We start from the raw sequence: 20710 nt of genomic DNA on the forward strand, positions 1-20710 counted from the left end.
AAGCAGTAGAACCATAGCGTGTACATCACACTGACTAGAAGTAGTAAAGCAGTAGAACCATAGCGTGCATCACACTGACTAGAAGTAGTAAAGCAGTAGAACCATAGCGTGTACGTCACACTTGACTAGAAGTAGTAAAGCAGTAGAACCATAGCGTGTACATCACACTGACTAGAAGTAGTAAAACAGTAGAACCATAGCGTGTACATCACACTGACTAGAAGTAGTAAAGCAGTAGAACCATAGCGTGTACATCACACTGACTAGAGTAGTAAAACAGTAGAACCATAGCGTGTACATCACACTGACTAGAAGTAGTAAAACAGTAGAACCATAGCGTGTACATCACACTGACTAGAAGTAGTAAAACAGTAGAACCATAGCGTGTACATCACACTGACTAGAAGTAGTAAAGCAGTAGAACCATAGCGTGTACATCACACTGACTAGAAGTAGTAAAACAGTAGAACCATAGCGTGTACATCACACTCACTAGAGTAGTAAAACAGTAGAACCATAACGTGTACGTCACACTGACTAGAAGTAGTAAAACAGTAGAACCATAGCGTGTACATCACACTGACTAGAAGTAGTAAAACAGTAGAACCATAGCGTGTACATCACACTGACTAGAAGTAGTAAAGCAGTAGAACCATAGCGTGCATCACACTGACTAGAAGTAGTAAAGCAGTAGAACCATAGCGTGTACGTCACACTTGACTAGAAGTAGTAAAGCAGTAGAACCATAGCGTGTACATCACACTGACTAGAAGTAGTAAAGCAGTAGAACCATAGCGTGTACGTCACACTGACTAGAAGTAGTAAAGCAGTAGAACCATAGCGTGTACATCACACTGATTAGAAGTAGTAAAGCAGTAGAACCATAGCGTGTACATCACACTGACTAGAAGTAGTAAAGCAGTAGAACCATAGCGTGTACATCACACTGACTAGAAGTAGTAAAGCAGTAGAACCATAGCGTGTACATCACACTCACTAGAAGTAGTAAAACAGTAGAATTATAGTGTGTACGTCACACTGACTAAAAGTGGTAAAACAGTACATCAAGACAGTATCATCACTTTGGTTTAGAATTTCGCGCAAAGCTACACGAGGGCTATCTGCGCTAGCCGTCCTTATTTTAGCAGTGTAAGACTAGAAGGAAGGCAGCTAGTCAACACCATCCACCGCCAACTCTTGGGCTATTCTTTTACTAAAGAATAGTGGGATTGACCGTCACAATATAACGCCCCCACGGCTGAAATGGCGAGCATGTTTGGTGTGACGGGGATTCGAACCCGCAATCCTCAGATTACGAGTCGAGGCCCTAACCACCTGGCCATGCTGGGTTTCCAGCTTCGTCAGAGTGGAATGATTCTTCAAACAGTTGACATTTCACAGTATCGTGTTCTTTACGCGTAATCATGAGGGTTGTATTTTGTTGGTAAATCCAGTGTCACCGTCATACACAGTCAACAATAACAGCTACTTATCTGTCAGAAGTAATACTATTGGATTGGTAAGTAATGTGTTTGCGTGACGAACAAGATGGTTGCTACTAGTAGAAGCAGTTCGACGGGATGGGGGAGGGGTGAAAGTGGTACACCAAGGATTATACTGCAGAGAGAAGTCGCTGCGTTCGAGAGTAATGACCTTATATATACGTTCGAGAGGGAATTGTGGATGAGAGGGTTTTCAGTTGCAATTTATATCTCAATCTCCTAGAACTAGAGGGATCCGTCTTACTATCAGTAGGTTAAACGTTGCTGTCGCTCGAGTTAATTGTGTCAGTCATGCAGTGCACTTAGTTTTTGCGTGTACAAAATAAAGTTTAAGAACAGTTTGAAGAGAACAAAAACATTGACGTGTGTTATTCGCCGTATATATTTTTGAACGAATACAGAACACTGGATCTGAAAACCTTTTTAAGTGTCGCTGGTGAGAAAGTCTACAGAACTACAGTGCAAGGACCCAATGTTCGATTTTCCGCGATAAACACGAACAAATTAGAACATTATTGCCCGACTTGGCCAGGTGGTTAAAGCACTCAACTCGTAATCCGAGGGTTGCGTGTTCGAATCCCCATCATACCAAACATGCTCTCCCTTTCAGCCGTGGGGGCGTTATAAAGTCTTGATTAACCCCACTATTCGTTGGTAAAAAAGTAGCCCAAGTGTTGGCTGTGGGTAATGGTGACCAACTGCTTTCCCTCTAGTCTTACACTGCTAAATTAGGGACGGCTAGTGCAGATAGCCCTCGTGTAGCTTTGCGCGAAAATTCAAAACAAACCAATCCAACGTAAATAACATTCTGGTTCTTTACCTATTTAATAATATTATATAATAATAATAATAGCTATTTAATTTAATATCATCCTGAATAACCTTTTGTTGGTTTAGTCTACTCTCTGTGGGCGACACATTTTATGTGTTTAACATACATAGAAGAAATATACCATATTATGATTTCCGTCACAATCCTGTATTGAAGTATCTTTGTCTCTGTATTTCTGTTTATAGCCTAGAAGCTAAAGAAGCAATACGCCCACAGCGCCATATGTTATTAAAGGGCGTATGAAACGTTGTTTTCAACCTTGATATGTTTAAAAACTTGTGTTTTCGCTTTTCTAATTTACAGTGAGAAACCGTTGAAGAGTTGAAATACATGACCCACCGTTAAGAGGCGGGACTTTCGAGGCTAGGACTTCGACTACCCTTGTACTAAATCCTCTTAATATTTTGATAAGCCATACTTGTTCCATCGTGAAATGGGGAGGCCATGGTATTATTTTAGTGCGAGTTTTTTCCCTTTAAGAAGCTAAAAATAAGACACTTCTCGTGCATACTTCACATTGTGAGAAGAAATGTGATGTCTTTAGAAGCAACTTATGTGGCACAGACAACAAAACTTATTTAGAGAAGAAAAACAAAAACGAAACCTGAAAGCTCAGGATAGCCCAGTAGTTGGTGGTGGATGTTGTTAATTATTTATCTTCCCTCACTTCAAAATTAGGAAAGTTGGCGTAGATGGCGCTGTGTAGTTTTGTACGAGTATGTAAAACAAACAAATAAAGTTGTAAATAAAAAATAGAACAATCGAGTTTTGAAACGTGGATTAAATGTAAGACAATTTTTGCATATAGTAGGATTTTTCCATCCTCCAAAATAAAAATAATGGAATACTAAACCTTTTTAATTGATTATTCTATCTTATTTTGGATTTTCCTAATTAATCTTGAGGCCCGCCAACATATTATTTCTCAGGTAGTAATAGCTTGGTGAAATTTGGGTGATCGTCAATAGCACGTAATTTGTTTGTTTGTTTTTGAATTTTGCGCATAGCTACTCGAGGGCTATCTGCGCTAGCCGTCCCTACTTTAGCAGTGTAAGACTAGAGGGAAGGCAGCTAGTCATCAACACCCACCGCCAACCCTTGGGTTACTCTTTTACCAACGAATAGTGGGATTGACCGTCACTTTATAACGCCTCCACAGCTGAAAGGGTGAGCATGTTTTGGTGCGACCGGGATTCGAACCCGCGACCCTCAGATTACGAGTCGAACGCCTTATATGTATTGAAGTACACGTAATAAAAACGGTGTGACGTAAAACTTCGCCAGCTCGTGAAAATTAATAAAAAGGAAACAAATACAGCTTCCGCGTGTTCTTCGACTTATTTATTATATTTTATATATTTTTATATGGGCCGGGCGTGTGTCGGTGATAAAAGTAAAGGTCTGTATGTTGTATTGTATTGTAAGGCTCAGGAAAACTTCGCACGAAGTGCCGTTCAGTTTGGAAATTCTAATATTGTAAGGTCGAAATATTTTTCGAGATGATCAAAGAGTTCAAGGCTCCAGTACTTCAACATGCTACTCACTTGTTCCGATAAGAATAGCCGTTCGAGTTGTGGATGCTGCTGATTGATTGCCCTTCTTTTAATCAACAGCACTTGATTAAATATGGCGGTTAAATCCACGTGCCTTATAAATTGCTTTCAGGTTGGAAACGCCTCCACTTTTCTATACATAATATGTGTGTTAAGTAGATACAGATAAATCACACACAAAATCACGACCCTTGAATTTCACCATAACTGTACGGTTCTATTTAACATAATTTATTCGATTTTTGAAGAACTTTTGGTTGAAACACTTTAGTTAAAATCATAAATAACACACAACGTTTAATTGGGTATACAGGTTAAAAACATTTTGAACTAACGTAACTCTATGGTCTTCAAAAAAATTGACACGTGCTGACGTTAATTGTTATTTATTATTTTAGCATTCTACACGAGTGGCGAGAAACAGTACTTAAGCCCTACTTCCCTCCTCACCTCCCAGTGACACAGCGGAATGTCTGCGAACTTGCACTGCTAAAAACCAGGTTTCGATACCTGTGCTAGGCAAAACGCAGATAACCCATTGTGTAGCTCTGTGCTCAATCACGAACAAACAAACAAATATTATAACGTAGAAAATGTAAAGGTTTTGACGTACGTGCGTACGTACAAACCTGTATGAAACTTCTGTGCGTGCTCACGTGAATTGAAGAACCAGAACTTTTATACATACACACATATATATAGAAAACAAACTTTAAGATGGAAATTTATGGTAATCCTGGTTGGTAGTTTGTCGTGAAATTTATTCTACACAATTCTACACCTTCATAGATTCTTGATATTCACCAGGGTGCGCTCAATGTTGGACACAAGTTAAGTTACATGTAAAATTCATAGGTTTTCGTATAATACATAAACGTCCAATTTCTCTTCTTTTTTTTTTTTTATTAATCCATACAAGAGCTCAAGCAAATTTGGTAAACAGTACATCTTCAACGTGCATTATTATAAGTTCGCCACTTGTTTTTCTGTCTTTACTAAACCAAATCCCCTGTCTACGTTCCCTGAAACGTTAAGGAAAATGCATGCGAGGAAATATAATCACATTTTTCTTCCACTTCGTCGGAATTCATTGCGTGATGTTCTGTTAGGCTTAGCTGTCCTGGAATTTTAACAAGCCTTTCTATATTCCGAAACATGCAGATTCGCGACAAAAAATGTTAGGCTTACGTTTATATAGGACTCATAAATTTACTTTAAGGAGACTGTACACACCAAAACTGAAATTTGTTGCTTTTGAAAGTCTGAGAGCTGTTTTTGTTTTGTCACGGCGTGTTTCTTCTGTTTATGTGCGTAAAATTTCAATATTTATACTAACTTAATTTCCTTCTAAGCATCTCTCGGATCGTTTAAGAAGAAACACATGTGTTTGACAGGGATTAACAACATGTTCGGTTACATATCACTTTTAACACACACACACACACATATATAAATTGTGATATCCTCTTTAGTCAAAGGTTTCTCATATTTATTTATATTTCATCAGATAACTTTAAAGTGTTGTAAAAGAAAATTAATTTTAAAAATTCTAATCGACGTAACCTTAACTAACATACAAGCTAGTATTAATTTATATGAAATGACGCGTTTCAATTACAAGTTTTAATTAATTATTCTGTATAACTCTAGAATTTACAAAAGACTGGAGATTTGTAACTGAAATGAAACTCTGGCCTTATTAGGGAAACTGATTGTTGTCGCACTTTTAATTAATTTGGAAAGTAGAAACTGTACTTTTTTATTGTATATATTCTTTACATTATTAGTTTAACTGAAGAATTGTTTGAGTCCAAATTCATCAGACTCGCATATATAAAAATGTATGTGTGAAATTTCGTTTAAAAGTGACAGAATATAAAATAACAGGTCACAATCCGTGACTAATAGCGCCAATAAGCGTGTCTGATTTGTGACGTCACGGCAAGTAACGAAGAGATTGCAGTAGATATGTGGTATGTTTTCCATTTCTAGTTTAAACTGCACTACACAGATAATATCACCGCCTGTCAAGGATGGGTGACACACCTATATACATTTATGTGTGTGTATGGGTGGGTAGAGCAGAAACAGTTGATTCCACTATAATTGTAAACACCGCGCCCAAAATGCAATGTTTTGTCTTAATCAGATAACGAATATAAATATTTTTCAAGTGGTAAACGGTCTGAGTTTTTGTCCAAAAAAGAAAATAACGTAATTGAATTATTATAGCGTGATTCGTTATCTCAGCATGATGTACTGTCAAGGAAAAGGTATTAGTTAGTGTTAACTGAAATCTGAAAACTACGTACACAGAAATTTGGAATTTTAGAAATCGGAGACGTTTCTGTCTTAATTATTACAATTGGTGTTGAAGAAACAAAGCGTAAAACACTTGAAGTTATATAAAATTAGAAGAATTCTCAGAAAACAATGAAGTGACTTCATAAGTATACTGTTTATCGATATCTTCTGAAACACTTAAAAGAACAATACCACTTGTTTTATTTCTGAGGGCATTTTGTTTATCAATAGGCATGCTTTGTAGCTGCATCACGATTGTAACATAATCGCTAAAACCAAAGATTTTACGTTCTTCTGTCAGGCTCAACATCTACTTTCCCTTCGTTTTAGGCCTTATTAAAACGACCAACCGCCATTTAGACCGGGAGAGCCAATCAGAACACGTGCTTGAGGTGAGTATTTATATTAATTTTAGACTTGAACAAGTTTAAAAGTATTTTGAGGCTAGTGCGTTAATTTTTTGTTGTTGTTAATTTGAATGTCAAAACATTGAAATACAACTTTTCAACTACGAAAAATAACCTAAATTAAATATAAATGTTTTCAAAATGTACAAAGAGAAAATACAATAATTGGGTAAATTAGTTATATTAAGATATATATTCAAAAATAAATTAGTAGAAGTTTATTAAATATCCTTTTTTATATTTCTTTATTACTTTTATTAAAATTTCAGTTTAGTTATACATGTTTTGTAATTATAGAAGAGCAGTTTTTTCTTATCTTTAATAATTTAATACAAAAATATAAATTTTACTTCATAGTTGTTTTTTGTGTTCCTTAGTAATCGTTTTTTACAGTTTCACAATTCCAGCTAACTGCTGCTGCTGCTTCCTGCTTAACTTTTACCTGTTTAAAATGACAGGAAGAAAAATATATGAAAAATAACATGAATTTAATTTAGGTTATTTATGTTTAATTGAAAAGCGACGTTATGAACATTTTTCATAGAAATTCTCGGTAAAATTACATCCTGAGGAATGATTTTTGAAGTCGAAATGGTCGAAAAAATTAACACAGATGATTAAAACGGAGGAGATGAATCATTGTAGTGTTTTGTTATTTGTATCCACAAGTAAACATTTATATGGTTTAGTTTTATATATATATATATATTACCAAATTTTATTACTTAAAGCTCACAAGTAAAGAGTGTAAGTTAATGTAATAAGATGTAGAAAGAAATAATAAATTCAATAACAATGATACGTCATAATTATTGACCAGTTATTGTTGGATTTATTTTTCAAGGTAGTTTTAAGTCATAATCATTGACCTGTTGATGGTTTTCTTTCATAAGCACTATTACATCGTAATTACATTATTGCTAGTCTATCACTGAAGAATTGTATTATGTAAGCGTAATTACGTTGTAATTACTAGATTATTATTTTCTGTTGTAGGTATTATTAAATCATAATTAATGACCTATTGTTCATGAAATTTCTTTTGTGGACACTTTTTTTATTGCTGATTTGTTATAGGAGGATTTTTATTTTGTAAGTATTGTTCGAGATCATGATTACACATTGTGAAATGATTTTTATTTATAAATACTAAAATATTACTGGTGCCGATCTGTTATTAATAGTGTTTTTTTGTAGGTACAATATGAGATTATGCTTAATGATGTGGTGTTGGTGAATTTTCTTCTGTAGATACTAGTGAGAGATTCTGGAGAACCTTCATTATCGTCCACCACCCGAGTGGTGGTTACAGTTGAAGACATTAATGATAATGATCCACAGTTCACAGAATCTCTTTATCGATGTCCAGTTTTGGTATCTAACAAAATGGCCGTAGGATATCTCTGTCGAGTAAGTATTAAATGTAGTTAGATTCTCAAACAGTTTCAAGTTTTACATAAAAATATCCAGTGAAATGTGAAGGTATGTAAAGAAAACGTATTAAAAGTCGATTGTTTATAAATATGTATATAAGATTATCAAACCAATAAGGGAACACCATAGAAACAAATATTTCAAATAATGTAGAAAACCTATATGTATTTTTAAGGTTCTTAGGGTAAAAATATCATAAAATAGAAGTAATTGTGTAATTATGGATGATTATTATAAATAAATATTTTAAATGAAATACATATTTGACAATGATATTTTGCTGAAATTTTCAATCTGTTTTGAAATTACATGAATATTAAATTATAGTTTAGTATTCATTAGAACGTGTAAAAAACCACGCATCAGCCATATGAAAAGAAGTACATGGATAAGGGGCAAAAAATATATTAAAAATGAAAGTATAGGAATGAATGCACTCAAAAAGTGAGGAAACAAGGTAGGAATGGGCATGATATAATAAAGCTTCCTCTGGTAAACTTCGTAACGAGATATGTTTAACATCTAGTCCATGCCTACTTCATTTTTCTTTATGTGTGATATTTTACAGCTTATGGCAACATATGAAAATCTGTTTCAGATTTTTCTACTTTTGTATACATACACACAGAAACTTTTTTAGATTTTTTGTCTTTGTATTTTTATCAACCTATATATCCGATGTATGAAATTCTGTTGTCTTTTCATGCTCTTGCAATAGGAGAGACAAGTTATGAAGAAACTAAACGATATAAAAGTTACAGATTACACAATTATCTGATTCTTCTAGTATTGTATAAATAGACTTTGGAGTGTATGTATTGCCTCCAATAATTCGGTTAACAGAAACCTCTATTCATTGTATGGTAAGCATAAACAAGATTGATAAGTTTAGTTCACCTGGTTTATTGTATACAGGATAGAAAAAATAAACAAAGTAAACAAGGACCGAATGTTGGACATGCCACTTTGCAATGTTCTACAGAGGAAGTTCTATTACACTATGCCTTTTCCAAACTTGTTTCCTCAAATTTTTTGTATGCCCATTCCAACGTTTTAAGTTTTATTTAAATATTTTTTCACTTGTTTCTTGTAACAAATCAGTTTTTCAGTGTTGTCGTTAGTAAGTAATTAATAACATTTTTTCACAGGTTGTAGCTACCGATCTTGATGAAGGTCTCAATGCTATGGTGGAATACAAGATACAAAAAACAAGTGTGGGAAGCATTTTTTACGTGAACCCAAAAACTGGGATTATAACCACCAACAAAACTCTTCAGACTGGGTCTGAATATGAACTTTTTGTAAGTCTTAAGTTTATGGATAAAAAAATATAACATTTCTCTTACTTTCGTATAATATGTGTGGTAAATGAATTATGCTAGAAATCTTGGTAAATTTGACAGTTAGAGAGATGCAACATTATTTGATAATATTAGTAGTCATTGTATAGTTGATGGTTGAAGTTGTATGGCATTACAGTTTGTATTAGCAATATTTTGAAGACTGAATTATTCTTCAGAGTAGGAATAACATAAAATATTTTGTGAGCATATCAATACTGTACTTGGAATATTTTCAGTTCATGCTCTGTGTACTTAATATTAATGAGCGCTAACTGCTTTTTATCACATTATTTATCGTTCTGTGGTTTGAGCAACTATTGTTTGTTTGGATTTAAAGTTAAATATTCAGTCTGGTTTAAGTAGATTTGGTGAAGGGAAGATTTATAATTGTTTTTGTTATAGGTTAAGAATTATACTTACATTTGATTTATAATTTAATCTCGTCAAGTGCTAGCAAGCACTTCTCAGTTTCTCTTGTATAGAAGCAAAGTCATGTTATAGCTAGCAAGTGTCTCATTTTCTCTCTTGTAGAATCAGTCATGTCATAGCTAGCAAGTGTCTCATTTTCTCTCTTGTAGAATCAGTCATGTCATAGCTAGCAAGTGTCTCATTTTCTCTCTTGTAGAATCAGTCATGTCATAGCTAGCAAGTGTCTCATTTTCTCTCTTGTAGAATCAGTCATGTCATAACTAGCAAGTGTCTCATTTTCTCTCTTATACAATCAGTCATGTCATATCTAGCTAGTGTTTTATTTTCTCTTGTATATAAACAGTCATGTCATAGCTAGCAAGTGTCTCATTTTCTCTCTTATAGAATCAGTCATGTCATATCTAGCTAGTGTTTCATTTTCTCTCTTGTAGAATCAGTCATGTCATAGCTAGCAAGTGTCTCATTTTCTCTTGTATATAAACAGTCATGTCATAGCTAGCAAGTGTCTCATTTTCTCTCTTATAGAATCAGTCATGTCATATCTAGCTAGTGTCTCATTTTCTCTTGTATATAAACAGTCATGTCATAGCTAGCAAGTGTCTCATTTTCTCTCTTATAGAATCAGTCATGTCATATCTAGCTAGTGTTTCATTTTCTCTCTTATAGAATCAGTCATGTAATAGCTAGCAAGTGTCTCATTTTCTCTCTTATAGAATCAGTCATGTCATATCTAGCTAGTGTTTCATTTTCTCTCTTGTAGAATCAGTCATGTCATAGCTAGCTAGGGTTTCATTTTCTCTTGTATATAAACAGTCATGTCATAGCAAGCAAGTGCCTCATTTTCTCTCTTATAGAATCAGTCATGTCATATCTAGCTAGTGTTTCATTTTCTCTTGTATATAAACAGTCATGTCATAGCTAGCAAGTGCCTCATTTTCTCTCTTATAGAATCAGTCATGTCATATCTAGCAAGTGCCTCATTTTCTCTCTTATAGAATCAGTCATGTCATATCTTAGTAGTGTTTTATTTTCTCTTGTATATAAACAGTCATGTCATAGCTAGCAAGTGCCTCATTTTCTCTCTTGTAGAATCAGTCATGTCATAGCTAGCATCTCATTTTCTCTCTTATAGAATCAGTCATGTCATATCTAGCTAGTGTTTCATTTTCTCTCTTATAGAATCAGTCATGTCATAGCTAGCAAGTGTCTCATTTTCTCTCTTATAGAATCAGTCATCTCATATCTAGCTAGTGTTTCATTTTTTCTCTTGTAGAATCAGTCATGTCATATCTAGCAAGTGTCTCATTTTCTCTTGTATATAAACAGTCATGTCATATCTAGCAAGTGTCTCATTTTCTCTCTTATAGAATCAGTCATGTCATATCTAGCTAGTGTTTCATTTTCTCTCTTGTAGAATCAGTCATGTCATAGCTAGCTAGTGTTTCATTTTCTCTTGTATATAAACAGTCATGTCATAGCTAGCAAGTGCCTCATTTTCTCTCTTATAGAATCAGTCATGTCATATCTAGCTAGTGTTTCATTTTCTCTTGTATATAAACAGTCATGTCATAGCTAGCAAGTGCCTCATTTTCTCTCTTATAGAATCAGTCATGTCATATCTAGCTAGTGTTTCATTTTCTCTTGTATATAAACAGTCATGTCATAGCTAGCAAGTGCCTCATTTTCTTTCTTATAGAATCAGTCATGTCATATTTAGCTAGTGTTTCATTTTCTCTCTTGTAGAATCAGTCATGTCATATCTAGCAAGTGTCTAATTTTCTCTCTTGTAGAATCAGTCATGTCATAGCTAGCAAGTGTGTCATTTTCTCTCTTATAGAATCAGTCATGTCATAGCTAGCAAGTGTGTCATTTTCTCTCTTATAGAATCAGTCATGTCATAGCTAGCAAGTGTCTCATTTTCTCTCTTGTAGAATCAGTCATGTCATAGCTAGCAAGTGTCTCATTTTCTCTCTTATACAATCAGTCATGTCATATCTAGCTAGTGTTTTATTTTCTCTTGTATATAAACAGTCATGTCATATCTAGCTAGTGTTTCATTTTCTCTCTTGTAGAATCAGTCATGTCATAGCTAGCAAGTGTCTCATTTTCTCTTGTATATAAACAGTCATGTCATAGCTAGCAAGTGTCTCATTTTCTCTTGTATATAAACAGTCATGTCATAGCTAGCAAGTGTCTCATTTTCTCTCTTATAGAATCAGTCATGTCATATCTAGCTAGTGTCTCATTTTCTCTTGTATATAAACAGTCATGTCATAGCTAGCAAGTGTCTCATTTTCTCTCTTATAGAATCAGTCATGTCATATCTAGCTAGTGTTTCATTTTCTCTCTTATAGAATCAGTCATGTCATAGCTAGCAAGTGTCTCATTTTCTCTCTCATAGAATCAGTCATGTCATATCTAGCTAGTGTTTCATTTTCTCTCTTATAGAATCAGTCATGTCATAGCTAGCAAGTGTCTCATTTTCTCTCTCATAGAATCAGTCATGTCATAGCTAGCAAGTGTCTCATTTTCTCTCTCATAGAATCAGTCATGTCATATCTAGCAAGTGTCTCATTTTCTCTCATAGAATCAGTCATGTCATAGCTAGCATCTCTCTCTCTCTCATACAGGTACAAAGACCAGTAATAGCCAACATGACTCACTCTCTCTGTTTTTAGTTGTGAAGAGTCACTTACTAATTAGCATATCACTATTTTTTTCAAGTTGTACATATATTGAGGGGAGTAACAGCTGACAAATGACTTGTTTTCTCTCATGTAGACACAATCGGGTAACAGCCAGCAAATGACTATTTTCTTTCAATATTCAAGGTCATGCAATAGCTGTTGCATGAGTATTTTTGTATAGATTCTATGTCACATAACAGTACTTGACTAAGATTTTCTTTTGCATAGAAACAAGAGTCAGGCAATAGGTAGCACATGGCTTGCATTTACAGTAGAAGATGAAGGGTCAAGTAACGGATAACACATGATTTGTTTTTCTTTATATAGATAGAAGCCAGTGATCACGGTGAACCAAAACGATCACAAACTGTTCGTGTTTTGATTGAAGCTGTCGCTGGGCCTAAAAAATCTCCCCATCCTCCGGTCATCAGGAATTCTGAATCATACAATGTAGTAACTGCAAGTGACCCAATACAGCAGATGGTGACATTAATTGAAGCAGATGATAAAGATAAAGACAGATTGTGGTTTGCAATTGTTGGTAAGTCTTCTACATGTAGTTTATGGGATAGCTTGAAATCGAGCATTTCCTTACGATGGTTAAGTTTCTTAATTTTGCGACAGTATCAATTAAAATGTGAAATATTTAAAATTCATGTAAACTAGCTTTGGTGAAATTAAGACTAGGCCCAGCATGGCCAATTGTGTTAAGGCGTTTGACTTGTAATCTGAGGGTTGCGGGTTCAAATCCCTGTCGCACCAAACATACTTGCTCTTTCAGCCATTGGGGACATTATAATGTGATGGTCAATCCCACTATTCATTGGTAAAAGAGTAGCCCACGAGTTGGCAGTGGTTGGTGATAACTAGCTGCCTTCCCTCTGGTCTTACTCTGCTAAATTAGGAACGGCTAGCACAGATAGCCATCGAGTAGCTTTGTGTGAAATAAAAAAAACAAACGAATTAAGACTAAATAAATTCTGATACTGTGTACCTTCTTGTTTGGTGTATTATTACCTTCAAGGCAACTATATTTGATAGAATTACTGTTGTAAAAGGCATTTTTAGTTGTTTGTATAATAACTGTGCGATTTGTTGCTAGGTGGAAATGATGATGAAAAATTTATGATGAAGAATGACGCTGGTGCAGTTCTTTTAGCAGAACCCGTGAATGGAGAAGAGCTCAGCCAGTATAACTTGAATATCAGTGTAACAGACGGAACACACACTGTGTACACGATGGTTCGTGTTTTTTATTGTTTGTTTTTTTAGAATTTTATGGAAGTATTTAGTTATGAGAAAGTTCTTTTGATGAATGCAGATGAAACTGAAAGATGGTGTCTGTTTTTGTATCTTCTATTTTTCTAGTTCCATTTATTTATCATCAAAAATTTTCTAATGATATTTTATGCAGTTTTGTGTTTGTTTTTAAACAAAATCAAATATGTTTGTAAAGATATGGTGCTATTGGTTTAAATATTTTTTATTGACAGTTTAGACTCATAAAATATTTTAAAATCTGAGATGACAAATGGGCTTTACATCATTTATATTATTGTTTTATTTATGCAGGTTTTCATGAATGTATTGTAGAAGTGTAAATGGATACACAGTGTATTTCATTGTATTTTAAACCTTAGTATATCTTATGTATTGTCCCCACATAAAGTTCTATATTTTATAACAAATACAACTTAGATACAGTATCTCACTTTCGATCAAGTGTTTATCCATGATGTGGCAATTTTTCTTTTTGTGTGTCATGTTTACAACTAGTCTAAATGTGATTTTGTTCCTGAAAATGTTAATTTATTTGCATAATTAGAAGAATTTCAGAGAGCTAGACTTTTTTTTTTAGACAGGTGGGGATATCTTGCATTATTTTTAATTGAAACTACACTTTGTGAAGTTACAGCTAAACAACATTTTAACAAATTTGTAACATGAATCTATTTCATAGCTTGGGCACTAAAACATAAGCAAGTTTACTTAAAAATTGTATGTAGTCTTTGGTTAAGAGCCAGGCCTAGAAATATAATTTTTGTCTCATCAATTTTAGTGTTGTTTACTGAATGGTTTCGATTTTTACTTTTCAAGTATCTTTATTAAAATATCTTAGAAAAAACAGTAAGTAGGTTTATCATCATTACCTGAATGTCTACTGCAAAATAAAATAAGGTTGCTTCAAGTTGTGACAACTGTTGATAATATCATTTTTTCTCAGTTTTTTGTGTCAATCATAAAAATGATATAGAAATGTTTATAAATGTCTCACAGCGAAAGGTGGACGTGAAATATAGCAATGATCATAGACCAGTTTTTAAGCAGTCTAAATACACTGTAGCCATCAATGAGAGTTCCGAACAAGGAACGGAGATCCTGCATGTGTCTGCAGATGATCATGACAAAGCAGAAAAGTTGTTCTACTCAATTTATAATAGGTAAGAAAAGCAGTAATTATGCAGAACGTAGGAGAACTTTACATGTGAAAACTTCATTATATTTTCTGTATTCTCATTTGAATATTTGTAGAAAGTAATTTTTTTTTTTTTGCCATTTTTCCACCGGCATAACTTAACTTTTAACATGATGGAGGTGGGGGTAGCTTATTCTTCTTATGTAGCATGGCTTTCCTCTTGTGAGGCCCAGCGTGGATAGGTGGTTAAGGCGCTCAAGTCGTAATCCGAGGGTCGTGGGTTCGAGTCCCCTTCACCCCAAACATGCTCGCCCTTTCAGCTGTGGGGGCATTGTAATGATACGGTCACTCCTACTATTTGTTGGTAAAAGAGTGGCTTAAAGAGTTGTTGGTGGTTGGTGATGACTATCTGCCGTCCCTCTTGTCTTGTGCTGCAAAATTAGGGACGGCTAGTGCAGATAGCCCTCATGTAGCTTTGTGCGAAATTCAAACCAAACCAAATCCTCTTGTGTAGGTACTGCATAATTCTTAATGAAAGTGTGAACTTAAAAACTGACAAGCCGACAGGTACCAACATAATGAAATTTCAAATGATGTTTCTTTATCAGTCAGCAACAGACACCTGTTGGTTCAAAAAAAGTATTCATCTTAAAGGTACAGTACCTAATAGCTCATCCAGGTTAAAATAGACGTCTTGTATGGCTTTGCAAGTTGCTTGAGAGGTAAGAAAGTTTCCATGTTTCTTGTGATAAAACAATTTGATCATTCACTTTTTTGATATTTTTGACTTTATGTTTATCCATACTACATGTGTAACATATGCAGCTTTAAGTGTAACAATGTTTTGACATGAAGCCTTTTGTTTCCCTTCTGTGTTGAATATCTTGTGTTTCTCAGTCAGGTTGACCAGCAGCCTAACACTGAGGGGGTTGTTACTCTATGTATACACCTTGTCATTGTGCTTCTGATTCTAATCTCTGCTAAATTTATTTTAAAAATAATCTGTTTGTATGTGTGTAAACTAAAATTATAAACAAATAGATATTAAAAAAAGTATAATATTTGGAGAATGTTTTTAATAATAATTTCGTCAATCATGTTGCATTACAAGATTTTTGAAGAAGCTTGATTTTTAGTTCTAAATTGTGCAATTTTTGTGTCCATGTTTTTCAAACCTCAAAATTATTTATCATAATTCAGCTTTAAAAGCTTTAAGTTGTTCTTCTGAACTCTGAAGTATAGTTGTATAGTTGAAAGAATTTGATATTTTTTAATTTTCTAGTCTTAATTTGCTTTCTTAAAACAAAAGAAGACAAAGACTCGAATTTTATGTTTATAGTCAAAGATGGAGTTTTAGTGCTTTTTATTTTGTATTATTCTTTGAATGTTATAATGGCTAAAAATAACCATTGGATGGCAATTATAAAATTCAAATTCTCAAAATGATTATGTTCACAGTGCTAGTCCTTCAAGCCTTAAACACTTCCACATGGATCCAAAGAAAGGTACGTTGTCCATTGCTGAGCCCCTTGACCGTGAAATGAGTCGACACCATATTCTGACCGTTATGGTCAAGGATCGAGGCACTCCTGCTAAACGTAACTTTGCTCGTGTACACGTTGATGTGGAAGATCATAACGACCATGCACCTGAGTTTCTGTTCACTCAGTTCGAAGGTCAGGTTTATGAGACAGCTGGTATTGGCACCCCTGTTGTTCAAGTGTTTGCTGTTGATAGTGACAAGGGAAAAAATGCTGATATCAACTTTGCAATTGTTAAAGGTATTCCTATTTCCCGAGTTTTCCCATCTTATAGTTTTGAAAATTTTTAAGGTTCTTAATGTTTTCCACTAGTGCCTACAAAAGATATCTGTGTTAAGTCAACAAAAGATATTACTTGTGGAGATACATTCAGCTGAATCGTTTAATTTTTATATTTAAGTTTCCTAGTTATTACAAGTTTTTAAAATCCTGTGGTCTTCTTTTCACCTTTTTTTTCTCTCTCTTTCTATTTCTTTGTACAGGAAACGAAGGAAACAGTTTTGCGATCGACTCCAAGCTTGGTATTGTTTCAGTTGCCAAAGAACTCGACCAGGAACTTATGGGAGAGTATTATCTCACTATAAAAGCATCTGATGAAGGAGAAATTCCCAAAGAAAGTGCTGCAAGCGTTCACATTATTGTGACGATTCCTGATAATTCTGCACCAAAATTTGAAAAGGAAGTGTATGTCACAGAACTGTATGAAAATGATAAACCTGGAACTGTTGTCGTTACTGTAGCAGCCTCCAGCCGATCCATGTTGTATTATGAAATAGTATCTGGTAATAGCGATGCCAAGTTTGCTATTAATCCACATTCTGGCGAACTTCGCACAACTGTGGAACTGGACTACTGAAGAAACAAATCTGTATAATTTAACTGTCAATAAACAAATCTCGTTAGTATGAATGCTAGCACTGTGATAACTATACACATACTTGACAGAAATGACAATGCTCCAAAGTTTCTGAAGTCTATTTATTATGGTAAAATTAGTGAATCAGCAGAAATTGGAACCTTGGTGTTAACCAATGAAAGTGTTCCCCTGGTGGTCTCTGACAGATAAAGACTCTGGATTGAACTCTCATTTGGTTTATGAAATTATTGAGAAATTACCTCGTACTTACTTCCAAATTGATTCATCCACAGGTTAGTAGCAGAATAAACAATTACCTCTGCTTAAGGTAAATATTGTGATACAGGAAGGAAGTTGACAAAAAATCCTAAGTTCTGGGTCATTTTCTACAACATTGTATAGAAAAACATCTTTGTTGAGTTTGAAGGATCATAATATTGAAAACATATTATGAAAAAATTAGTTTCTTTTATCAATTACACCCTGTGCTTATCTGTGGAGTTTTGATTCAAGTTTTTTTATATATTATTATAAAGGTTTTTTGTAACGACTACTCGGTGATTAAGTTTTCACTTTAACAGCTTGTTAAATTAAATTATGGTATATGATTATATGCTATTAAAAGAAAGAATATATAATAGGTTATTAATAGTTCTAAAATATTATTTAATTGTTTTTTAGACTTTAGATGTTAAAACCAAAGAAACTAATGTATGTTTCTTGAGGATCACATGTATATGGTTGTGATTGTTATAAAAGTGAGCAAGAAAAATTCGTGATAGAGAACTGTACAACTACAGATTTAATTAACTGTTCAGATAATTTTGGTCAGGGCTGTAAAATTATTGGATAACTGTAACTTATGACCTGTAAAACACACACACATGTGTACGAATTAAAAATATTTATATATAAAAGTTTAACAGTTAAATACATGTAATCTTCACTCAGTTTTATTTGTAATAAATGCTAGAAGTTTTGTGTTTTTTGTAAAATATTATAACTCCTGTTGTTTTGTCACTCTATAGGTTCTATAAGTACAGTTCAAACATTGGATCACGAAAAAATAACATATTTTCGATTCACTGTCCAAGTTACAGATAAGGGTAAACCTCGTCTTATCGCTGAAAAAAACGCAGAAGTTTTTATTCTGGTGCTCGATGTTAACGATTCTCCTCCTCAGTTTGAAAAAAACTTGTACGAATGTACCTTGCATTTACCTACTTACAAAGGCGTCGCTGTAACCGTCGTCAAAGCTCAGGATCCTGATTCAGATGCACACACAGGAACAGGAATTAAATACGACATTGTATCTGGTAATCGTGGAGCCAAGTTTGTTATTAACGAGGTCACGGGTCAGATTTTCATAAGGGATCCAGAAAACTTGGAGAACCAGTACGATATGATTGTAGCAGCTAAAGATGGCGTATTTGAGGCTAGCACCAAAGTTCAAGTGAGAGTAGAAAAAAAACAAAAGATAGTGGACTGAAGTTTTCCAAGAGTATCTATAGAGCTTCAATTATGGAAAACACAACTGACATATTAAAAGTTACTATTGTAACTGTTGTTGGAAGTGCCCTAAATGAGCATGTCACTTTCAGTATACTAAACCCTTCTGGTATGTTTAGGATTGGGAAAACATCAGGGTCAATCCAAACAACCGGCAAGCCTTTTGATCGTGAAACTGAAAACAGTTATACTCTAGTTGTAGAAGCAAGAAGTGCAGCTACTTCTGTGCCCGAGTAGCTCATGTCCTTGTAGAAATAACTGTTCTTGACGTGAATGACAATGCCCCAATCTTTGTTAATCTTCCTTATTATTCAGTGGTACCTATTGAAGCCCAGCCTGGAGATTTGATTCGCAAGGTAAGGTACTCCAAGGTTTTAGTAATACAATTTAAATTTCTATTAAAGTATTAAATAAATTAAGCTAACTCAGTACACAGTAATGTTCTGTAACTGTGTATTTTCATGTGTGTGTATACACAAGTCCTTCATGCATTGTCATAAATTCTTGTAACTTGCTCATATTTTTACGTTAGAATTTCAGTTATGATCTGTTGACACAGAAGGGACTCATACAGATGTTTTTACTAAATCAAAAACAAAACTTAAGTGACACAAACCAATTTTGTGAATTTTTAAATTTTTGTTCATTTACATTTGTAATTTAGGTATTTAACGTATTAGTAACTAATGCCACCAAAATGTTAGTTCTCCTCGGTCATCTGGGTGAAGAATTGTTCCTACATTTATTCTTCTGAGTATTGGTGGGTACATTATGGTCGTATAAACTTTACGTGTTGAAGTTAATATGGAAATTCCAATGGTAATAATGCCAAAAACTAGTTGTTTTGTATGTAGGTGCAAGCCATTGATTTGGATATGGACTTAAATGGGTACATACATTATGAGCTAGTGAAAGGAGAGAAAGACCTGTTTAGCATCGACAGTCGAACAGGAGAAGTTCGGTTACGACATTATCTTAAACCTCACATAACTGCTTACGATGTCGTTGTAGCAGCTTATGATAACGGTAAGCCTATTTCAGTGATGTCGATATTTTTAAGTTTTAAAAATTACGAAGTAAACGTGAACCATTAGTTATAATTATGATGAAAAAAATCTTTTTTTATTTGAGTAATCTTTGATGGTAATTAGTTGGCCTGGCATGGCCTAGCGCGTTAAGGCGTGAGCTTCGTAATATGAGGGTCGCGAGTTTGCGCCCGAGTCGCGCCAAACATGCTCGCCCTCCCAGCCGTGGGGGCGTTATAAAGTTACGATCAATCCCACTTTTCGTTGGTAAAAGAGTAGCCCAAGAGTTGGCGGTGGGTGGTGATGACTAGCTGCCTTCCCTCTAGTCTTACACTGCTAAATTAGGGGCGGCTAGCACAGATAGCCCCCGAGTAGCTTTGTGCGAAATTCCAAAAACAAACAAAAACAGGTAATTAGTTTATAATTATTCATATTATTCTTAATCATATTTATTTGTACATAAATAAGTGTTAATGGAAACATATCATATTTAGAATATTTTGACTTTAAAAATCTTTAAGAGCAGAAATATTACAGTTTGAACTTAAATTTGCATTTTCGTAATTTATCTTCTAGGGATGCCCTCATTACGAAGCGAAGTTGCTGTACCCATTAAGGTGATCAACAGGAACATGCCGACATTTGAAAAACAATTTTACAGGGTTTCAGTACCAGAAAATATGCGACCTAAGTCACCTGTTCTCTCAATCACAGCTGAAAGTCCACAAGGACGCCAGCTGATTTACAGCATTGTTAAAGGAAACGATGATGAAGAATTTGGAGTTGATTTCAACACTGGTATATATTTAAATGGTTTTTAATTAGTTTACTTAAACTGATTTCAGTTCACTAGATTTACATTTCAGTTGAAA

At 34.3% G+C, this 20710-nt stretch overlaps 3 protein-coding genes across 3 annotated transcripts in view; all 3 read left to right on the plus strand.

The window, feature by feature from the left end:
• Positions 1 to 17304, plus strand: part of LOC143227967 (protocadherin Fat 1-like) — a 46491-nt gene extending 29187 nt beyond the window's left edge. The window contains exons 3-10 of the mRNA XM_076459318.1: positions 6522 to 6583; positions 7850 to 8008; positions 9181 to 9333; positions 12819 to 13032; positions 13594 to 13733; positions 14769 to 14932; positions 16366 to 16688; positions 16931 to 17304. Coding sequence (XP_076315433.1) covers positions 6522 to 6583; positions 7850 to 8008; positions 9181 to 9333; positions 12819 to 13032; positions 13594 to 13733; positions 14769 to 14932; positions 16366 to 16688; positions 16931 to 17304 — 1589 coding nt within the window. The remainder of the gene's footprint in view (positions 1 to 6521; positions 6584 to 7849; positions 8009 to 9180; positions 9334 to 12818; positions 13033 to 13593; positions 13734 to 14768; positions 14933 to 16365; positions 16689 to 16930) is intronic.
• A 175-nt stretch (positions 17305 to 17479) lies between these two features.
• LOC143227968 (protocadherin Fat 1-like) lies at positions 17480 to 18793 on the plus strand. The gene is made up of 2 exons (XM_076459320.1): positions 17480 to 17597; positions 18333 to 18793. Exons 1-2 carry the CDS (start codon positions 17480 to 17482, stop codon positions 18791 to 18793), a joined length of 579 nt encoding a protein of 192 aa, XP_076315435.1.
• Positions 18794 to 18825: 32 nt separating this feature from the next.
• LOC143227969 (fat-like cadherin-related tumor suppressor homolog) lies at positions 18826 to 20659 on the plus strand. Its single transcript, XM_076459321.1, has 4 exons — positions 18826 to 18922; positions 19048 to 19169; positions 19668 to 19839; positions 20415 to 20659. Exons 1-4 carry the CDS (start codon positions 18826 to 18828, stop codon positions 20657 to 20659), a joined length of 636 nt encoding a protein of 211 aa, XP_076315436.1.
• The last annotated feature ends 51 nt before the right edge of the window (positions 20660 to 20710 follow it).

This window comes from Tachypleus tridentatus, chromosome 10, assembly GCF_004210375.1.
Source record: "Tachypleus tridentatus isolate NWPU-2018 chromosome 10, ASM421037v1, whole genome shotgun sequence".
In the NCBI taxonomy this organism is placed as follows: Eukaryota; Metazoa; Arthropoda; class Merostomata; order Xiphosura; family Limulidae; genus Tachypleus; species Tachypleus tridentatus.